General features: G+C 45.4%; 1 protein-coding gene across 4 annotated transcripts in view; it reads left to right on the forward strand.

Moving 5' to 3' along the window:
* The first annotated feature begins 2,119 nt into the window (after window positions 1-2,119).
* Window positions 2,120-19,639, forward strand: part of SORCS3 (sortilin related VPS10 domain containing receptor 3) — a 563,192-nt gene continuing 545,672 nt past the window's right edge. For 3 of the 4 annotated variants that reach the window (XR_013233573.1, XM_077349660.1, XM_077349662.1), the window contains exon 1: window positions 2,120-3,596. Coding sequence is in view for 3 of the 4 variants with exons in the window: in XM_077349660.1 (XP_077205775.1) it covers window positions 2,856-3,596 (741 nt within the window). In the remaining variant the exon portion in view is untranslated. The remainder of the gene's footprint in view (window positions 3,597-19,639) is intronic. The other variant, XM_077349659.1, reaches the window with a different exon arrangement.

The raw sequence follows: 19,639 nt of genomic DNA on the forward strand, positions 1-19,639 counted from the left end.
ACTGAGTCTTGTGCTATTTGGACAGCAGCTGCCCATTGTAACTGTTGCCCATTTCTTCTTTTGGCCCATGGGAAGAGCTTGGAGCAGGGAGCCCTGAAGCTGGGGTTGTGTGAGAGGGGGAAGATTGAAGAGAACTCCTCAAAACACCTGTTTCTGAGCCGGTTAACAAAAATGGGGAAGCGGGTTCTGTGGATTAAAGAAAACTGAGAGTCCAAAATTGCAGCAAGTGACAAACATGGTGACTTCTGTTCCTTTCAGGAGGGGATGCGATAAGAGGGAACAGTTGGTGGGAGGAATTCAGAATGAATTTTGGGTAGTATTGTGGGGGGTGCGAAGGAAGAATTCTGGGAGAATCTGGGGGGAGAGACCTACTGCTACAAAGTGTACAATCCAACACAGTTGAGCTCTTCAGTAGCTGCTAATGTGATCAGGTATTAGTACTAGTAGTATTAGTATTAGTAAGTTGATAGCCACCACAGTCTGTGGCACTGATGTCTGGAAGTTAGGTAGTGCATGAAGAAGCAATGGGGGCTGGATGGATACCTAAAGCTGTTGGAATCCAGTCTTCCCTCCAAGTCCCTTTCTTCCTCTAGTAGTTGCGGGAATCTGCATAGGAAAGAGTAACTCAGAGCATGTATTGCATCAAAGACTGCATCAAAGGACTAGAACAAAATGATAATAAGGGACATAACTGGTGCTTGAGTCTCAGATCCCGCCCCTCCCCCTGTCAGCTTGTTGCAATGGACTCCAAGTAGTCGGGCCCTCTGTCACCAGCCCCAAGTTGCCAGCTTGGACTTCGACCAGCTTTGGGGGAAGGCACTGAGAAATGATTTATCAGGGTAATGCTTTCTGCCTGTTTCATGAAAAGCTTCAGCTGTACATTTCCAAAGCTGTTTTTCACCAAACCTGTTGGCAACTGTAGCCATACCGCTTCTGAACAGGGAGGTTCCAGTTAGCTATCTTGGTTTATTGGGGAGGGGGCTTTAATAGGGGGAGCGTGAGATGGCGGTGCTGAGGGACGTCAGTGGGTGGAGTTCATAAGGAGGCATAGTCCTTTCTCCAGGGGGCAGATCCCGTTGAAATCAGAGGGGGCTACTTCTGGCTGAAGATGCTTCGGCTTTCACTTGGCATTTGAGTCTAGCTTTTAGTTGAAGTTATTTCCTGGCTGAAATCCCTGGGCTGGGATGATGAAGGGGGAGACGGAGGATGGATGATCGGACCTCCGGGAGGAGGGCAGAATGAATCACTATCTAATAAATGATTGGATTGGCTGGAAATGAAGACGGGCGTGATGGGAGAGGGAAATCCACCTGTGTTGAAGTCTCTTTCATCCGCCTCTTAATAGCACGCTACACAGATCCAGCTTCCTGAAGGCTGAATGCGATGGCCTGCTGCCCAAGGAAGGGGGCCGGAAAGTCCCTTTGAATTTGGGAGGATGGCAGTCCCAATCCTTAAAAGCAGCCCAGGTTTTTGGTTAGGCTGCGGAAGGAGATTCCCTCCCCACCAAGCAATCCTGACTTAGGAGAGGATGAGTTCTTTTGTGGGAAGGGAGGTTTCTATAGAATTGGTCCCTCGAGAAATCCCAGAGACGATGTCATTAAACACATACTTTATTGACCTGCCCCACGCATAGAGAGCCGACGTGCCCACCTGTCCTCTGCACCCTTTTCTTCTTGAGCATTCCAGGCTATTGGCTTTGTTTTTTCCTTACTGATTTTTAAATTTAAGACCCCCCCACCCCTACCCCCACCCCTACCCCCACCCCACTAGTTTATCCTTTCCTGGCCCTTCTTTGCATACCCGTCAATGTAGGATTCTTATTTCATTGGTCACTTGTAGCTCTGCAGGGAAGACGGTGCGGATCGTCCTGGAGACGCCTCTCTTTTGCGCGCTTTACCAGCCACAGGGAATCCGGAACTCTGATCCTATCTAACAGAATAATTCCTATTGAAACCAGCTGGACTGATTCTGAACAGACATACATCAGAGTGGAGGTTCCTTGCTTTCTCTCACTCACGCCAGCGCACCCCTCCCCCCCCACCCCGAACCCGAGTCTGTTACTTCAGTGATTTACATTGAGATTATCAAAGCGGGAGAGAGAGAGAGAGGAGAGATCCTTTTTCTGGGTGCTGTCGCTGGGAAACCTTTGGCGCCTGCTGTGCCGGGTTCTTTCCAGCCTCTGCTTCCCATTCATCCACCGAGCGAGGAGAAACCCCCCTCAGGGCTTCTCTTTGGCTGTTGTTGTTTTCCTGCCCCCGCACGCCGCTGTAGTTTCTGGCACTCGCCCGGTTCACCGAGAGAGACGCACACACTGAGGCGCGCGCGCGCATACACACATACAGAGAGAGAGAGAGAAAGAGAGAGAGAAACGCACACCCACCCGCACACACAGACAGACACCCCATTCCGGATTCCGCTGGAAGTGCAGCGTGGCTGGCGACTTGCTGGTCGATTTCAACCGTTGCGTTTGGCTCGGGCGCAGCAGCTCCTCCCCTTGGTGGTGCTATCCTTTTACTTGATCAAATCCTCGAACGTGAACCGTTTCACTGAAAAGCACTTTTTTTAAAAGGAAAAAAAAGGAAGGGGAAAAAAAGACAGAAAGAGAGAGAGAGAGAGAGAGAGGGAGAAAACCCACCAAGAGTGAAAGAACAGAATCCAACTACAGGAGTTTTGTATTCTTTTTTTCTTTTTGCTTTATATATAAAAAATCAAAACTGCTCGTCGCCATCGCCGCGGCTGAGCAAAAGGTGGACGGAGAGACCTTTGGCTGCGAAACGGCACCGGGCGAGCGGGCTTTCCCCTCCCTCCTTCCCGAAAGGATCCCCCTCGAAGCCCTTCGAGTCGCTGGGCAAGGCATGGAGAGAGGGGCTGGCTGGTCCTCGGGATGCTCCATCGCCTGGATCGCATGGCTTTTGCTCGGCACTTGGCGCCTCAGCCGCGCTGAGATAACTTGCCGGGCTTGCTCGGCTCCTTCGTCGTCGTCTCGGGCATCTTTCCGGGGGAAGCTGCTGCAGCAACCGGCGCCGCTGGAGGTTCCTCGGGGAGTGTCTCTTGGGCCAAGCGGTGGCGAAGAAGGGCCGGCCCTGCCGGAGCAACCCTGCGGCGGATGGGGTGCTGGGGCGCGGGGAGAAGGAGGAGGGGAGGACGGCGCTGAAGCCCCGCTGGAGCTCCGAGAGCCTCGGCCGGCGGTCGGGGGGAGGGATGGCTGGGGCTCCTCGGCGCCCGGGAGAGGATCCGGCCGATCCGGCCAACTCTCGGGCAGGGCAAGGGCTGGCGGGGGAGCCCCGGCGCTCGGCTCCGCGGAGGCGCAACTGTTGCCCGCAGCCGCCCGGCGGGAAGGCACCGAGGCTGGTCGAGCGCCCCGGGCGAAGAGGAGCAGCGAGGACCCGCGGCCCCTCGCCCCGGACCACGTCGGGGTAGCCGCGGACGGCCAGAAGGCGGCCCGAGCGCAGGGCAGGGCCTCGAAGGAGGAAGGGCGGCTGGGCCGGCTGCGCGGAGGCGGCGAAGAGCTCAAACTGACCAGCACGACCTTTGCCCTCGCCGGCGACGCGGCCCACAACCAAGCCATGGTGCACTGGTCCGGCTACAACAGCAGCGTGAGTCCGACGGGACGGGAGGGCCGGGGAGGGCTGGGCTGGGCTGGGCCGCCGTCCCGCACCCCTCCGGCCAAGGAAAGTTTCGGGGTGGGGGGGGGGGCACCTGCCAGAGCAGAGCGGCCCGGAGCCCCCTCAGCGCTCTGCTGCGTGCCTGGCCCTTCTGGACGGGCGGCAGGAGGAAGGTGGACTGGGCTTAGCAGCGCCCCGCCCCGCCCTCCAGAGCTCCCCGCAGATCCCTTTGAGTCCAACAGGACACCCCGAAACGCTTCGGCGCGTCCGCGTGAGAAAACGAAAAACGCGGGGTAGGAGGGGCTGCGGGGTGTGTTTGCGAGTGGGCGGGGGGGGGGGCAGCCTGTCTTCTCGGTGGAAGCCCCGCGTCAGCTTTGTGGAGCGCATCCGCGCTGCCGCCCCCCGCCTGCCGCAAGAGACACGGAAACCCGGGGAAGCTCCGTTTCTCATGCACGCATTAAGGCAGGGCGGTTGCAGACCCCTCCCCGCTTCCCGGCCCCCGCCAAACGTCGGAGAGCTCGAAAACGCGCGGAGGCATCCCGGAAAGTTTGCATTGAACGGGAGCGGTAGTGGAGCGAGAGCTCTTTTCCCTCCGTTTTATCAAAAGGTGGCGCCCTTGAAGTCTTATTCTGACTCGCTGCGCTGGGTGTAGCTTTATTACACGCCGTGTGTCTGCTGGATAGAGCAATGAAAGGGACATTGTTAGGTTAGGGACGCTTCGCGCGCTGGCGTCTCGCTTTATAATGCACCTTGAACGGCCATAAGAAAGACTTCTAGTTTTGTGTTTATTATGGGGGAAGACATGGCAAAGCCGGCTCTGCCACGAAGGCTGGAAGCAGTTCAACTTCTCCTGCAGGGCCGGGGACACGATGACCCTCTCCTCCTGGACTCCTTTTGCTCATTCTACAATCAGGCGCAGAACAATTAGAAACTCAAAGTGGAACTTGTGGCTCCGAAAAATGTGTTCCCCAGCCTTTTAGGATTAACATTCCACCCTCCCTTTTATCGGTCCTTTGGGGCCCAATCCTTTCATGTCTAGGCTGCCCTTCCATATTGCTAGGATGTGGGCAGGCACCTGCTTACAGTTTGGTCTTACTTACTTTATGACCTGGAAGTCTGATGGTTGCTGGATTTACTTAGCTATATGTAACATGCATGCTGATATTTGACTGGGGCATGCTGCCTTTTCTCTGCAGTTATTCAGAACGAAAGAAAGCATTCCTGCCCTCAAAAGGTGTGTCATATCATTGAGTGTTGTAGAATCCTGATTTGTAAACACCCCCCCCCCCACACACACACACAGCTATAGTCTGTTTAGCAAAGTGAGCTATTCCTGTGTTTTCACCTTAAGCATTTAGATGCTTACCATTCCACCAAAAGAGCTAAGTTGCTGGTATGGATTTTCAATACTTTTTTCAATTGCCTGTTACAAGTGTTCAAAATGGTCCTGATACTTTGAGGAAATAAGGGTTTTGTTTTTCCAAAGGTAGGTGAATCTCAGAAAAGGATGTTATTTCTTTCCAATACTTTTCTCCTACAAAACATTATTTTATTTTAGATGATTCTCGTTAGCCATGGTCAGATGGATGTAGTGCAGTGTAGTCACATTCTGCTTTTCCTTCATACTGATGGATAGGTCATTTGGCTGCAAAGGCACATTAGAAGGTGTGTTTCACACATGGAATGGGCTGGATAACTGGGGTGTTTGTGGGAAGTGAACCAAGCCACCACGTTTATGGGAAATGAACCAAACCAGCTTGGATTCTGGAGATTTTTGGTGGAGGGATCACTTAGACATGAAATTGGGATCACCGTGGATGGGCAGGTAGTTGTGAGTTCCTGCATTGTGCAGGGGGTTGGACTAGGTGACCTTGTAGGTACCTTCCAACTCTATTCTATGATTCTATGTTATTAAATAAGTGATATCCATCCAGGATCTTGGAAGACTTACATTTTTTCCCTTTCTGTCTCCTGGGAGAAAGCACATGCTCGGAGCTCATGATTAATTAGCTTTATTCTTTAAACGCCTGCCACCACTGTGAACCTACAGGGAAAGTCAAATGCTAAAGTCAGCTCTGCCTCCAAGGGGGAAAAATAATCTCAGAGAGTAGTGGCAGGCCTTTTAATCCTCGCTGCTGCAGTCTTGCTTCTACCCAATTTGACAGTGGGCTTGATTGTGGTGTAAGGAGGTCAAGCAATTGGCCTAAGGGGGCACAGTGAAATGGTGATTTGGGCTCACATTAGAGCTCCAAGCTATTATGGGCCTGACTGCAAGACTTTTATTACTGCTTGCTGCTTGGGAGCCTGTTTCCTGAACACAGAGATGATACAAAGCAACTGAGAGGAATGCCCTGCCTGCGTATGTGCGTGCATGCTCTACTGTTGCAACATCCCTTCACTGTGTTGCTTCTCTTTTGCTCTCTGGATCAGGACAGGATTCTGGTTCCTAGTTTATTCACCTGATGAGCACATAGAGGCTGCATCTACACTGGTTTTCTCTTTTTAAAAATTGACAAAGTGCCCCTTTTGCTTTCAGTAATAGAAACTGGCAAAAGTGGTGGTTTTGTATACATTTAATTCCAGTGTAGAGATCTCTCCTGGGGCTTTAAAAACCTGCCTGAGAAGAAGAGAAAATAGTGGGTTTTCTTTGAAAAAGCTAATGGAGGGTACAAGGCTGCGTGTCGTTACAGAAATGCGGGAAACAAGCAGATCCAGTGCAGAATAATAAAGAGCACATTTTTAAACCAAAATAAGAAATCATACTTGCTAAAAGAATTTATTTTATGTTGAATCAGAAGTCATTTGCAAATGAATCTTAGAAGTTGGATGATTGTGTTAGAGACAGGCAATGTGGTGTGTGTGCATGTGTATATAAATCCTTAATTTTTCTCACTCCACTTTGCAGGGTCTAACAAAGAGACTGCTGCTTCAGCACTAGAGTGGGGGGCTATGGAACAGAATGTACTTCTGTGTATGTGGCTTAGCATCTGTTGTCATAAGAAATACTATTATTTAAGCCCCATGCTCAGTTCTTCTCAGCACACCTCTCAACTTGAGGATAGCTTTAGAGAAAATATTATAGTTTAGTAGCATCAAATGGTGTGGTCAGATTGAATATTGAATTCCATATGGTGGTCATATTGAACACTCAGATACACATATATGGTGTATAAAGTGACTGTGGTTATTTCACTATCTTAGAGGAAACTAAAAGAGACCTGGGATTTTCTAGTACCAATGAATGTATTGTCTGTTGCTAGCTTCTCTTGTCTCCTGCTTCTGTTACGTTTTTTGACAGTGTTGTTTTAGTGGTTGACATGTTGGACTAGGACACTCAGGTTCCAATCCTCAGTCTGTTATGGAAACTCTGCTATGGGTGACCTTGTCAGCCGCACCTACACCATGTGCTTTGGTTCCCTACTAGGGAGAAAGGCAAGGCATAAATGAAGTAAACATTCAGGGTTTCCAGCCTCCAGACAGGACCTGGTGACCCCCCACTCCAGAATTACATCTTATCCCAGTGACAGAGATTAGCACAGGGCTTCTGGGGCCTGATCAGTGCCAGGCCCAGGAGGGCGGCGGCCTGGTGGTGATGTCATATGGACACGGGTTAACTCCGGGCCCATACTGACACCGCTCCGGCCTTTTCTGTCCATATGGAATCAGCTCTAGTTATACAGAAGGTAAAGCCTATGGAAAGGTAAAACCTCAAGTATTACACAAGTTACCAAATATTGCATCCAAAAATACTGTCCAAAATACTCAGCTAAGCATCTATAAAAGTTGACTTAGAGGAGAATATATAACATTTAAAAAAAATTAACTTTTAATTGTCCTATACATATGTCAACTTTTAAATCTTGTATACGTTTTATTTAGTTTCAAAATTTTCAAAATTTGTTAAACCTCCTCCTCCTTCTATATTTCCCTGGTATCCAGTGAAATGTTTATATTTTATCTTATATCCTGAAATATTTTGTGCTTGTATTTATCTGGCCAAAGTGCTATATTGAATAAACTAACTAACATACTGGCAACAAGTGTTTGATTCACAGGTTATGGATTCAGGCTCAGGGAAAGAAAAAGTGCCAAAGAACAAGGAAAGTCTTCTTTAATCTGCCACCAATTGCAAAATTGCTGGCAAGGAATTATGTATCGGTTTGTAATACCAGTCTTCAGTATTTCTATATGCCCTACATTTCACATGTGTTGTAGACTTTTCTCTCAGAACTATCACTCAGCCATGATTACTGTTTTCATCAGGTGTTTACACTATTGTTCCCTTGAGACAGATGAGGAAACCCTTTACTTGCAACTAGATAGTTCAGTCTTTCTTCTGTATATTGATACTTTTGATTAGAAACATGCACGTGAACTGAAATTAATAGGAACATGGAAAACATAACTAGTTAGTGGAATGGATATTCAGATTTTTAGCCACCTAAGCATCTTCTATAGGGCTGCTGCATGAGAGATGTGCTCAAACCATGGTGTTAGCTGTAGATGGGATGGAAATGTGTATTTGTAGTTCTTTCCATGAATATATACTTTGTTTCTAGGTTCCCATTCTTTAGGAATAGGCTCCTTGGGTGCTGGGAGGGCATGAGGAATGCAGGAACAGGAAGAGGATTGAAATTTTGGAGTGGAAGAAAACTCTTGTGGGTGGCCTTTTCTTTTTTCTTCCTGGAAGAGGAAGAATATTGTTTTGGCTTAAAGGAGTTGCCCTGTGGTTGGCAGTACAAGGATTGTCCTATTTCTTTTCTCATCCTAGGGTTCGTAGGTCTTTGTAGACAGCCATGTACAACTTGTGCATGTTTACCAATGGAGCAGAGATTATAGTACATTCATTGTGGTTCACATAATATACAGATCCTCTTCAAAGGATTGTTTCTCTATTAGTATGCAAATAATGGTTGTTTCACACAATGAAAATTGGATCCATGCCATGTATCCCGAGTCTTTTCCAGCTGTTCATGTGGTAGATATGAAGTGCAAAGTCCAAAGATGCAGGCACAATTATCCAGCAGCAGTTCTTGCAGTGGAAACAGTTGGAAGGAGGTTGGGGCAGTTATGCCTTGCCACTTGTTAAAAGGAGTGTGTGATCATGGGCATACGTGCATCTGACAGCACCAAATGTGTTGTATTCCGCCGGTTCCTACCAGAATATCTCATTAATTCACAAAATTGCTGTGTCCTAATTGCTCCTTAAAGATGTGAGACAGCTGAGTCAATGATCTTTCAGAATTCAGATGTTAATTGATTTTCGGCTAGTAAATATAGATACAAGTTTCTTGCCAACATTTCTCCTCACAACCATTGGTGATTCAAATAAAGAACAAGAAAAGTTAAACCTTTGCTGCACAATGTGGCCATTTAGTTATTTGAAAAGCATTGAGTACTAGAGAGCAATTATACCTGCACCTCGCACTTTTGCATGGCTTCTGTGTTTCATTTAGGCGACATTTAAGATTTTGGGCTTTATCTATGCAGCCCCATATTTTTAGTACTTTTTTGTTGGATATAACTTTTCATAGGAAAGCCCAGCCATGAATTCTTGTTAATTGTCCTAGAACGTAATCTCTGATGGTCTGAAAAGAGAATGTATTGTCCATCAAGAGCTTTGTATGACTTTGGCTGAAATTCTTACTTAGGTCCTGCTAGAAAATCAGTGGGACTCTTCTGATAAAGGCAATTAGGTTAGGGCTGGTTAGCCACAGTCTAGGTTTTCTGGCTTTCGGAAAATGCAACAAGGTCAGGTTCTTTTTGTTTTTTAAGCTGGCTTCTGCTATGTGAAAAGCCCTTTGCCTTCAACTCTCTCTGGTTTCTCCATTATTTGTGTTAATTACGTATTGTAATTGTGTTTATATGCATACAATTGCCTATGACAATGTAATTAATTATATACATGCATCCAGAGGTCTTTGGGATAAATCTAAACAGTAATTAATGTTTCTGTTCCTTGAGCATCTGATACCTTTTGTTCAAAGAACTGGAAATTATTGAATAGAAAGGTGTGGAGGTGCCTGCCTCTCTGCCGGCTCCCTCTAGATAATAATGGGTAGGAATGCTGTTGGCAGCATTCTGATGAGACTGCAAGGCTTCTAGTGTACAAATTGTCAATCAGGTGCTGTTATTTACCTCTCACCTTGGTGAGTAGCAGCTTGGGAGCTTGATGGGCTGTAATATGTGGCTGGTGTTTTTTAATTGGGCGTCTAACAATGCAGGATGTGAGAAGGGGAATTATTTATAAATTTGAACAGATAGCTTTGTAAAGAGTGGCTTTTTAAGAGGGGAGTTCTGGAGGCAGCAGTGCAGGGGAGAGCTCATGTAGGTGTCTTGCTGAGCAACTCACTCCACCTGTCATGCTGAATAGGAACATGTTTGTCAGGACTTCATAGATGGGAAGAATCCCCCCACCCCCTTATTCTTTAGGTGTAACCATGTAGTTTTTGAGTTATGACTAGTGCAAAGATCCTGGGGTGTGTATGATTTCATGATGTATGCATTTTCTATGTGGTTTCCTTTGGTTTCAGCAGATTGGCTGAGGTGCTTCATGTGGTTGGATAGTTTAAGCATTGGTCATGTTTGTTAGGTTACATGGATGTTATTTATTCCATAGTTTTGCTGCATCAAGTGTCTGTTCTGGCCATCTTCTATGAACACTATTTACATGGATGAATTTGGTGTGTATTTTATAATGCTTTTTAAAGCCCATTGCATTCAGGAATACATTGGGTACTAGATTAGGGGGGTGGAGTGGAAGAACTCTGTGGATGGCCTCCCCCTCCCCTCAGGACCTGGAAGGGCTGCAGGCAGCTGTAAGGGAATTCACCGGCAGGGGCAGCTCTCATGCAGCAGGGATCTGCAGCCTCCAAGCCTCAGAGACAAGTGGAGTCAGGAGGGGGTGGTCAGGGGTGGGGGATGGAAGGTGATTGGCTGGCCAATGGACAGACAGGCAAGCTGGTTGGAGGAGGAGGCACTTGGGGTGGGACAGCCACCCTGAGTGTGTATTTAGCACTGAATGGCACTTAAGCCATGAGCCATGCTCCTCCTCTGAGGCCTTACCAGAAATATGTAGAGGAACAGATTGGCTACGGCTTATTGTCTGTTCCTCCACAGTAGTTCCATCTTGATGGTGTCTATCCAATACATAACCTACCCTTACCCTCAAGTCCAAAATACATCATTGGAAAATTCATTGGAAACTTGGTGAAAATAGTCATATGGGGTTTCCATTCCATGAGTTGAATAACTCAGAATAACTTATTCTAGAGATAACTCCTATTATGGCAGGATTTGGAAATATCCCTAGTTCTAATCCACTTCTTAACCCAGAAACCAAAGTTAATATATGAAATCTATTTAATTCTGTGCCAGCCTTTGACCCCCAAAAGATCCCTCCCCTCCAGCATTAGATGATCTGTAGTTTTGTTAAGAAAGAGTTTCATACAATGGCTCCTCTGCTCCCATAATCTCAGTGGAAGGTAGGATTTCAGTTACGTCTTCATCCAACCATGACAGTGCACCTGGCATATTAGCTGTGGTATATCAAGTTGTATGATATGAAGCCATTGAAAATTAAGCCCAATAGCACCTTTAAGACCAACGAAGATTGATTCAAGGCATGAGCTGCTCCAGTGTCTAAAGAACTAGGATCATGTAAGTGGCAGTCTCGCTGATGGGACTATGGGTGATGGAGCACCATTCATAACATTAGCACTAGGATTGTGTGCGGCAGCATCTGAATTGGCCACTCCAGGCCACCACAGCCAGCGCCTCACCATGGAGGGGGGGAGGGTGCGCAGCCACGCACCCTCCCTCCCGTCCCACGGCGAGGCGCTGGCTGTGGTGGCCTGGAGCAGCCAATTTGGACGCTGCTGTGCACAACCCTAATTAGTACATCTTCCCTCTTGTCTGTGACTTAATTATAGTCTTTGGCCATCTGGCACCAGGTGGTCTTCCAAACCCAGTTGGGAAGCTTGGCGGAATCCTCCAGAGGATGATAACCTTCATTTCTACTTCTAGTTAAAGAACTGAGTAAAGGCTCTCACAGCCTATTTCCACATTCTTGAATCTGGCTTTGAAGGAGATAAGGATGGCATAGGCAGAGCGGCCCTATTACAGACACCTGCAAGCCTGCTAATATTAACGTAAACCATGGGGTGGGGGTGGAGTTGCTTTGCTTCAGTGAAGCTACCATTGCTGTTGAGTATTGATTGGTGCCTTCCATGTGTTGGCTAAGTGTGGTAGATTTTTCAGTGAGCAGCTTCATGATGTTTGAGGGATAGAGGAGTTACCATGGGCACTGTGAAAATGTTGGTGAGGGCTGCTGTGCTAGCTTTTGTTTCTAAAGGTGTGATTTTGTTGCATGGAATATAGAGGATTGTGAGTTTTGTGCCACCACACTTTAGCTGTGGTCATTTGCTTGGCACAGTGGCCCTAGCAAATTTTTCCTTTCCTGAATCCTTTAATGAAAATGACCATCATGGTTTGGTCCCCTTCCACTTGATGTTTCCTGCAATGTCATGTAGCTAGCAGAGCTGCATGTAAAAGCCTTTCCACACTTTCCCCTTTCTTCTGTCACCTTTTCTTTTGTTGCTCCACAGAATCTCATCTTCTGCCAACCCACCCCTTCACTTTATTTTCTTTTTTCAGTGTATTCTTTGTACCTTCTGCCATGCATGGTGAAGCTGCCATGCTGCCTCCTGTCACAACCTGCTATCCTTTACATTCTTTTTGAGAGTCTGCCCGCAAAGCTCTTCTTGAATTACACCAGCTTCACCTTTTTTCAGCATATGGCTACTGGACTTTTCCCATTCACTATCTCAGTGACTGATGTATTAATCCCTAATTTCTCCATCTCCCTGTCTTGTCTGCCTAATTTAAATCATAGGTGATGTCTGCAACCTGTTTATTTTGATTACAGTACCTAGCAAACTGTTTGTGCTAAATGAATACAAAATCATTCCCAGGATGTGTGTGTAAGCACTTGTCAGTGCCAGATCTTCTTCCTGGGACATATCCCAGGAGTGGAGAGAGCAGCTTGTCCTACATTAGAGTTGCCAGGTTGCCACCTGTATCGTTAAATTCTCTACACTGAGACAGTCTTGGCTTCTTCCACTTGTTATTCCCTGCAAGGTTGTCACTTGAAAAATATGATGGGGTGCCTATCTCTGGACAAGTGAATCATCCTTGCCAGGTTGCAACCTACCACCTGGACTAGACAAAATCAACTGTACACAGAAGGATTACAAATAAGTCTCAGGCATAGGGAAAAGAAAAAAAAACATGGGGGAAAAAAAGATTAGGGAGCCCTATGCTTTTCTGAAACAGCCGATGTCTTCTCCATATAGAATCATAGAGTTGGAAGGGGCCATACAGGTCATCTAATCCAGCCCCTGCTCAATGTAGGATCAGCCTAAAGCATCAAGGATAAGTATTTGCCCAGCTGCTGCTTGAAGATTACCAGTGCAGGGGAGCTCACCACCTCCTTAGGCAGTCAATTCCAGTTCTAAACTACTCTGTGAACATTTCCCCCCTGATATCTAGCCAATATTGTTCTACATGTAGTTTAAAGCCATTACTGCGAGTTCTGTCCTTTGCAGCCAGCAGGAATTTTTCCCTGCCCTCCTCTAAGTGACAGCATTTCAAATACTTAAATACAGCAATCATGTTCCCTCTCAACCTCCTCTTCTCCAGGCTGAACATTCTCAAGTTTCTTAGCCTTTCCTCATAGGGTTTGGTTCCCAGGCCCTGGATAATTCTTGTCACACTCCTCTGAACTCTCTCAATTTTATTCACGTCCTTTTTGAAGTGAGGCCTACAGAACTGCACATAGTACTCCAGATGGGGTCTGACCAATGCAATATAAGGGGAATATGACATCTTGTCATTTTAATATGATGTTTCTGTTGATACAGTCCAAGACCATGTTTGCCTTTTTACTGCCTAATCACACTGTCTGCTCATATTTAGCTTACAGTCCACCAGTACCCCAAGATCACATTCACACACACTGCTACCTAGAAACGTATCTCCTATCCAGTATGCATGCTTCTCATTTTTGTGATCCTGATAGACATAGAACTCTGCACTTATCCTTATTAAATTGCATTTTGTTCTCATTTGCCTACTTTCCCAGGGTGTCCAGATCTCATTGAACTCTATATCTTCTGGAGTATTTGCTACTCCCCCCAGTTTGGTGTCATCCACAAATTTAATGAATAGTTCCTCTACCCCCTCATTCAGATCATTGATAAAAATGTTGAAAAGTACCAGACCCAGCATCAAACCCTGCTGCACCCCTCTGCTCACCTCCCTCCAATCTGATGAAATATTATTGACAACCATTCTTTGGGTGCAGTTCTCTAGCCAGTTCCCTATTCACCTAACCATCCATAAATCTAAGACATTCGATTCATTGTTTCTTTTGCTCAGTACATATCAAGGCAGGGACTTCAAGAATTAGAAGTCCCCCCAGTGATGCTAATCTGCAGGTTAATTGTCAAAATGGGGATGGAAGAAGTTTCTTATGGATGACCTAGAATAGAATGTATCAGTTGTGCAAGTTGTGCAGACAAGGGCTTTCTTTTTGCCCATAGTGTGGACAAGCATTTTTAAATATTAGATTTATTGGCCACCCCTCCATAACAACAAGCTCAGGGTGGCTAACAACAGTAAAAACATGTACCCTGAACAATTGTGCTGAACAATTGCGGATGCAATGAAAACTGCATGGAAATATCTCTTCAAAGTTTTCACTGCCATCTCATAGGCTTCCATAAGTGTTCTACAAGGTTTTCTTGCTGCTTCATCACAGGTTGCCTTCCAAACTCACTCCAGCCATCTCAGCTCCTGTTTCTTACCTCTCAGCTCGCCAGCGTACCAGGGGGATGACTTAAGATGGGGGCGGAGAGGGCATCCAGGCATGATCTCGTCAATGCCAGTTGTTGACTAAGTCATCTAATGAGTCACTGGGGTAGCATTCAGGAATCCAACAGGATCCATAAGTCTCCACAGGCAGGTGTAAATATGGCCTCGGCCTCTATACAGGGAGGGCATGTAGTATGCAGCCAGACTTTCAGAGCAAAGTGATTTGACCATGGAACAGGTTTCAGTGCTTTCAGATCAACCTCTAACCCTGCACCAAATCTAGGGTGTGGCCTGCTTGATGGGTGAGGCTGGCAATAAATTGTGAGAACATCAGTTCCAGGTTCTGATTAGAGGCAGGTTTGTCTGCATGAACATTGAACTTCCCTAGGACAAGAATGCTTTCAGTAGACCCGATAGGGTGTTAGTGTATTAGGCAGATGGTACATTAGCCAGATAGCCAGATTCTCAACTGTGCCCCATCCCAGGCAAACACACTCAATTCCCGAGATCATTGGTGCTGAGAGTGCTCTGTAGGAGAAAGCCTCCTGGATCAGTATCCGCCCCCCCCCTTTCTGAGTGCTAAAGCTACAACAGAGAGGGCAAACTACAGGATCACGGTTAGCCCTAAACAGTTATGCTGGGTGAAAGCTTGTGGATGCGATGGAAACTGCATATCCTTTGATTGTATCCTTTGAGTTCAGCCTGAAGCTAGCACAGAAAATATCAGATTACACAGATGCATGCTTAGCTGGAGAATCAATGAAGACTCTTTGAAAAGAATAAAACCAGAACTCATCAGATTCTGCCTTTGGTATTTTTTTTAATATCTTCTTTCTCAGACTGAAGGCCTTTAGGGTTGGTGTAATGAGTGCAGACTATGGATCAAAACATAATCAAGATAAAAATGGAAACAATAAACTTTAGATTTAGGACCTGTATTTTGGTAGATAGGGAGGAGGAAAAGAAAGGACATGGCAAATTCTGCTTCTCAGTTAGCATGGCATGGTTGGATTTGGAATGTATTATTGCAAATTTCTCTGAGTCAGTCATCACACAAAGACAACTTTTTTGATGCTAACATCCATCCTCTGCAGTCACACTTTCAGTACAGGCTCTTGAGTTCAGATGTGCATAATGTATTTTGCAAGTTAGCTCTACTGCACGGTATTCATTAGTTCAGACAAACCTTTATGCCCCCATGTTCCATTTTTAGCTTCTAGTTCTCTTTTTCTCTTTTGAATATTGTAGAAATTATGTGTTTACCTATTTCAGATCCTTGGGGGATAGACTGATTAAGCATGTGTAATACAGTGTTCAGAAACCAAATGCTAGGGATTTGTTCTGATGCATATTTGGTGTTTGCTATTCCAGATGGCAAAGAGGACAGAAAAACCAACAGATCCATGACTGCACTGCTACAAATTTCAAAAATGATCTGTTAAACTTTAGTGGCTAAGAACTCACTCCAAACTGTAATTGTTTTTCTTCCCTAGAAATTACTGATACTTGTGCTGGGCCTTTGTCGGGAAATGGAAATGAAAGCACCACTCAATTTTTGGGGCAGATAAGAGAATGGTCAATGGCCCTTTTTGTCCCAAATAGCATCCTTCTTAATTGGGTCTGCTGCCCTTTCCCTTTGATCTCTTTTTCAGCCTTGGAGCAAAAATGCTGGTCATGAGGGAGTCCTCATACTGCATGGCAGGTCTTTATGAAGCATGGAGGCTAATATTAGAGGGTGTCTGTACATTTTAAAACATAACAATGACAGCACAAAACAAAATGGAGAATATGCTACACCAGTATATGTTATGGTTGCTGCAATATTAGAAATTAGAGTGTTAAACATTTACTAGCAGGTGACTCCCCAAATTATGGCTATGAATGGCCTTTTTCTTGGGGAGATGCGGTTGCTAGGTCCCCCCAGTCCCCATCAGAGCTGCCAGATCCAGGATGGGAAACTCGAAGATTGAAGGATGGATCCTGGACCTCAGTGGACAACATTGCCACAGCATCCACTAGGGATGGCAGCCTCCAGATTGGACCCAGGGATTCTTCAGAATCACAGTTCATCTCCAGATTACAGAGATTAGTTTTCCTGGAGAAAGTGGCAGCTTTGGAGGGTGGCCTCTATGGCATTAGACCCTGCTAAAGTCCCTGTCCTCCTCAGGCTCCATCCCCAAATCTCCAACCTGGATCTGGCAACCCTGCCTTTCCCTTCCCCCACTGGTGGCTAGGGGGGACCTGGCAAGACTAGTGCCCAAAGCATCCACTTGGTCGAGAGGAATCCATCTCTGTATTCTGAAGATAAGATGTAATTCTTGAGGATTCCCAGGTCCCACCTGGAGGCAGGCATCCCTACAGGGTGAGGAGTTGTATGGGACTAAAATCCCAGTGTATATTGCCTTGGACCCATCCTGTGGATATAGAAGAACATGTGTACTGGAGATCATTCAGGATGAGCATTTGCTATCCTGTTGGACATTTCATCCTTTTTTGCTTCCTCTTTAATTACTTTGAGCAATACTAGGATTTGGGCTGTGAGGAATGCTCAGCTTTTTCTAGCCTCTTTACAACAGAATTGCTTGGCTCAAGGCTCAGTCCTTTGCTTGTGAAATCATCACCTCTTCAAGTGTTGGTAGATGCTACTGGACTGTAGAAAGATGATTAACTCTCACAGTGCTGGAGACAATAAGCTCATACTTGCAGCTATCAGTTGTCTGAGGCAAAGGCTGACTGTCTGTCTTCCTCGAGAAATTACCCAAATCTAAGAAGGTAATTTTGGATAAGAATTGAAGTCGTTTGATCAGTTTGGTTTGAGAAAGAGAAGGAGTATTGGTGGTGTTCAGAGGAAGCAAAAATTTCATTTGCCCATGTATCTGAATTTTAGATTGTTATGTCACAGAGCTGCACTGTGAAGTATGTAGTGGCCCTTATTCAACCAATGGTGGGTAAAGCCCAACATTTAATCAAATCCAATTATATTTTGAAATTGTACCATGTTGGATAGAACCACATTGGTCAAGCGGAAGGGGCTCCTACAATAATGTTATACATTTATTTGTATTTTGCGCAGGAGCAGGCCTCCTCCAGGGATATTCAGACCAGCAGCATGCCAGATTATCTTGAATGGCATTCAGAACTGATTCTTTGCCCAAGGAACAGAGGCAATTCCCTTAAGTATGGCTGCAAGATCCCCCTTGGCCATTGGAGGAGGATGGAGGAGCAGGATTGTCAGCTCCAGGATAGCATTATCCTGGAGATTTGAGGATGGATCCAGGGGAGGACAGGGACCTCGGTGGGGTATGGTGCCATTGAGTCCACCCTCCAAAGCTGCCATTTCCTCCAGAGGAACTGATGTCCATAGTCTGGAGATAAGCTCTAATTTCAGGGTATCCCACGTGGAGGCTGGCATACCTACCCTGAGGTCCTGAGAGCACTGTTGTGACTCAGCTTGTTCAGTATGTCTGACAAGTGTAGCCCTTTCCTTTCTTCCTCTTCTCGTTTGCTGGTACACCAACATCTTCACAGATGAGCCTTATGGAGTTTTGGGACTTGCACCAAAAGGTTTCTCATCCTTGCTTGAGCAACTTCAAGAGACTCTTAAAGCAGTCACCTTTCATTTAAAAGGCAAAACCAAACTGCAAGCCAGCACCCACCCTTTGTGTGGAAAGAGCTAAAAATGGCAACTATGGTGTAGGCACAGCAGTTTCTGTGTTTATAGGAAACATGCTTATGTGTCTTTGACCTATGTGCCTCTGTCTTGGCTGCAGGGATTTATGCTATATTAATAAATAAATCCCCTTAAGTTTAGCTTCTGTAGATCAGACTGCACCTGTTCAAATGTAAATTCCCAAATCCAATTTAAACTCCTTAAAAAACATTTTCCCCTTTTTTTTTCTTTTTTTTTAAATTTTATTAGTAACTTTATTAATAATAGATTTCCATAATAACATAAATCTTGTAGTCTTCCAATATAACATGATTAAACTTCCAGTAACACTTTATACAACATATTGTATAATTTTTGTACACTGAGACAAATGCAAATAAACAAATTCTGAACCTCCTATTTAAATCTCAACTGAGGATTCCCACTCCAAATTTATATATGTTTTCCCCATATAATTCCAAAATGGTCTCCATTGACTTTTATACTTTTCTAAGTCTGTGTCCTTGAACAATGCTGTGAGTCTAGCCATTTTTGAAAAATCCAATAATTTCATTTTCCAATCCTCCAGCGATGGGGTCTCCTTTGTTTTCCAAACTTTTGCTACCACCATTCTGGCTGCTGTTAAGGCATACAATAACAATATATTCAATTCTTTAGGTATTTCACCTCTCGTTATACCTAATAGAAGTAGTTCTGGTTTCTTTTTGAAGTTAACACCCAGCATTCTCTTAAGTTCTACATATATTTTGTTCCAAAATTTAGCCATCCCTGGGCAGCTCCACCACATATGGAAAAAGTGGCCCTCATTTATCTTACATTTCCAACATCTCTTGTCAGTATCCTGAGACCATTTTGCCAATTTTGATGGAGTTAAGTACCACCTGAAGTACATTTTATAAAAACTTTCCCTCAAATCGTAACTATCTGAGAACTTAATTTGTTTCTTCCATAAATTTCCCCAAGTCTCCATATCTATTGGATAGCCTAGATCCTTGGCCCACTTAACCATGACTAATTTAACACTTTCCGTTTCAGTGTCCTACTCTAATAGCATTTTATAAGCCTTTGATATAAGTTTCTCATCCTTGTCTATTATCTCTATCTCAAATCTGGATTTCTTAAAACTAAAGCCCGTTACTTTGTCTCTCTTAAAACATTCATATAGCTGGTGGTACTGAAACCATCCATCCACTGCCTCAGATATTTCTTCCCACCTCAACATTTTAGTGCCTTCTTTTGATTTAGTCAAAATATCTCTGTATCTAATCCAGTGATCTCTCATATTCTTTTCTGGTCTTTTAACTATCTCTTTAGGAGAAATCCAGAGCGGGGTACATTTTCCCTTTGATCAGTTCTTTTGTTCCCTCATCCCTGGGATCAGGATGAAATTGGACTAAATGGATTGATAGAGTAAGACCCTTAGATCCCCACTGAAGCCAATAGGCACAGAAGAGTGCAAACCAGCCTTGGACTGCCCTGCTAAACTCTTAAG

This window comes from Paroedura picta, chromosome 8 (assembly GCF_049243985.1).
Source record: "Paroedura picta isolate Pp20150507F chromosome 8, Ppicta_v3.0, whole genome shotgun sequence".
Lineage (NCBI taxonomy): Eukaryota > Metazoa > Chordata > Lepidosauria > Squamata > Gekkonidae > Paroedura > Paroedura picta.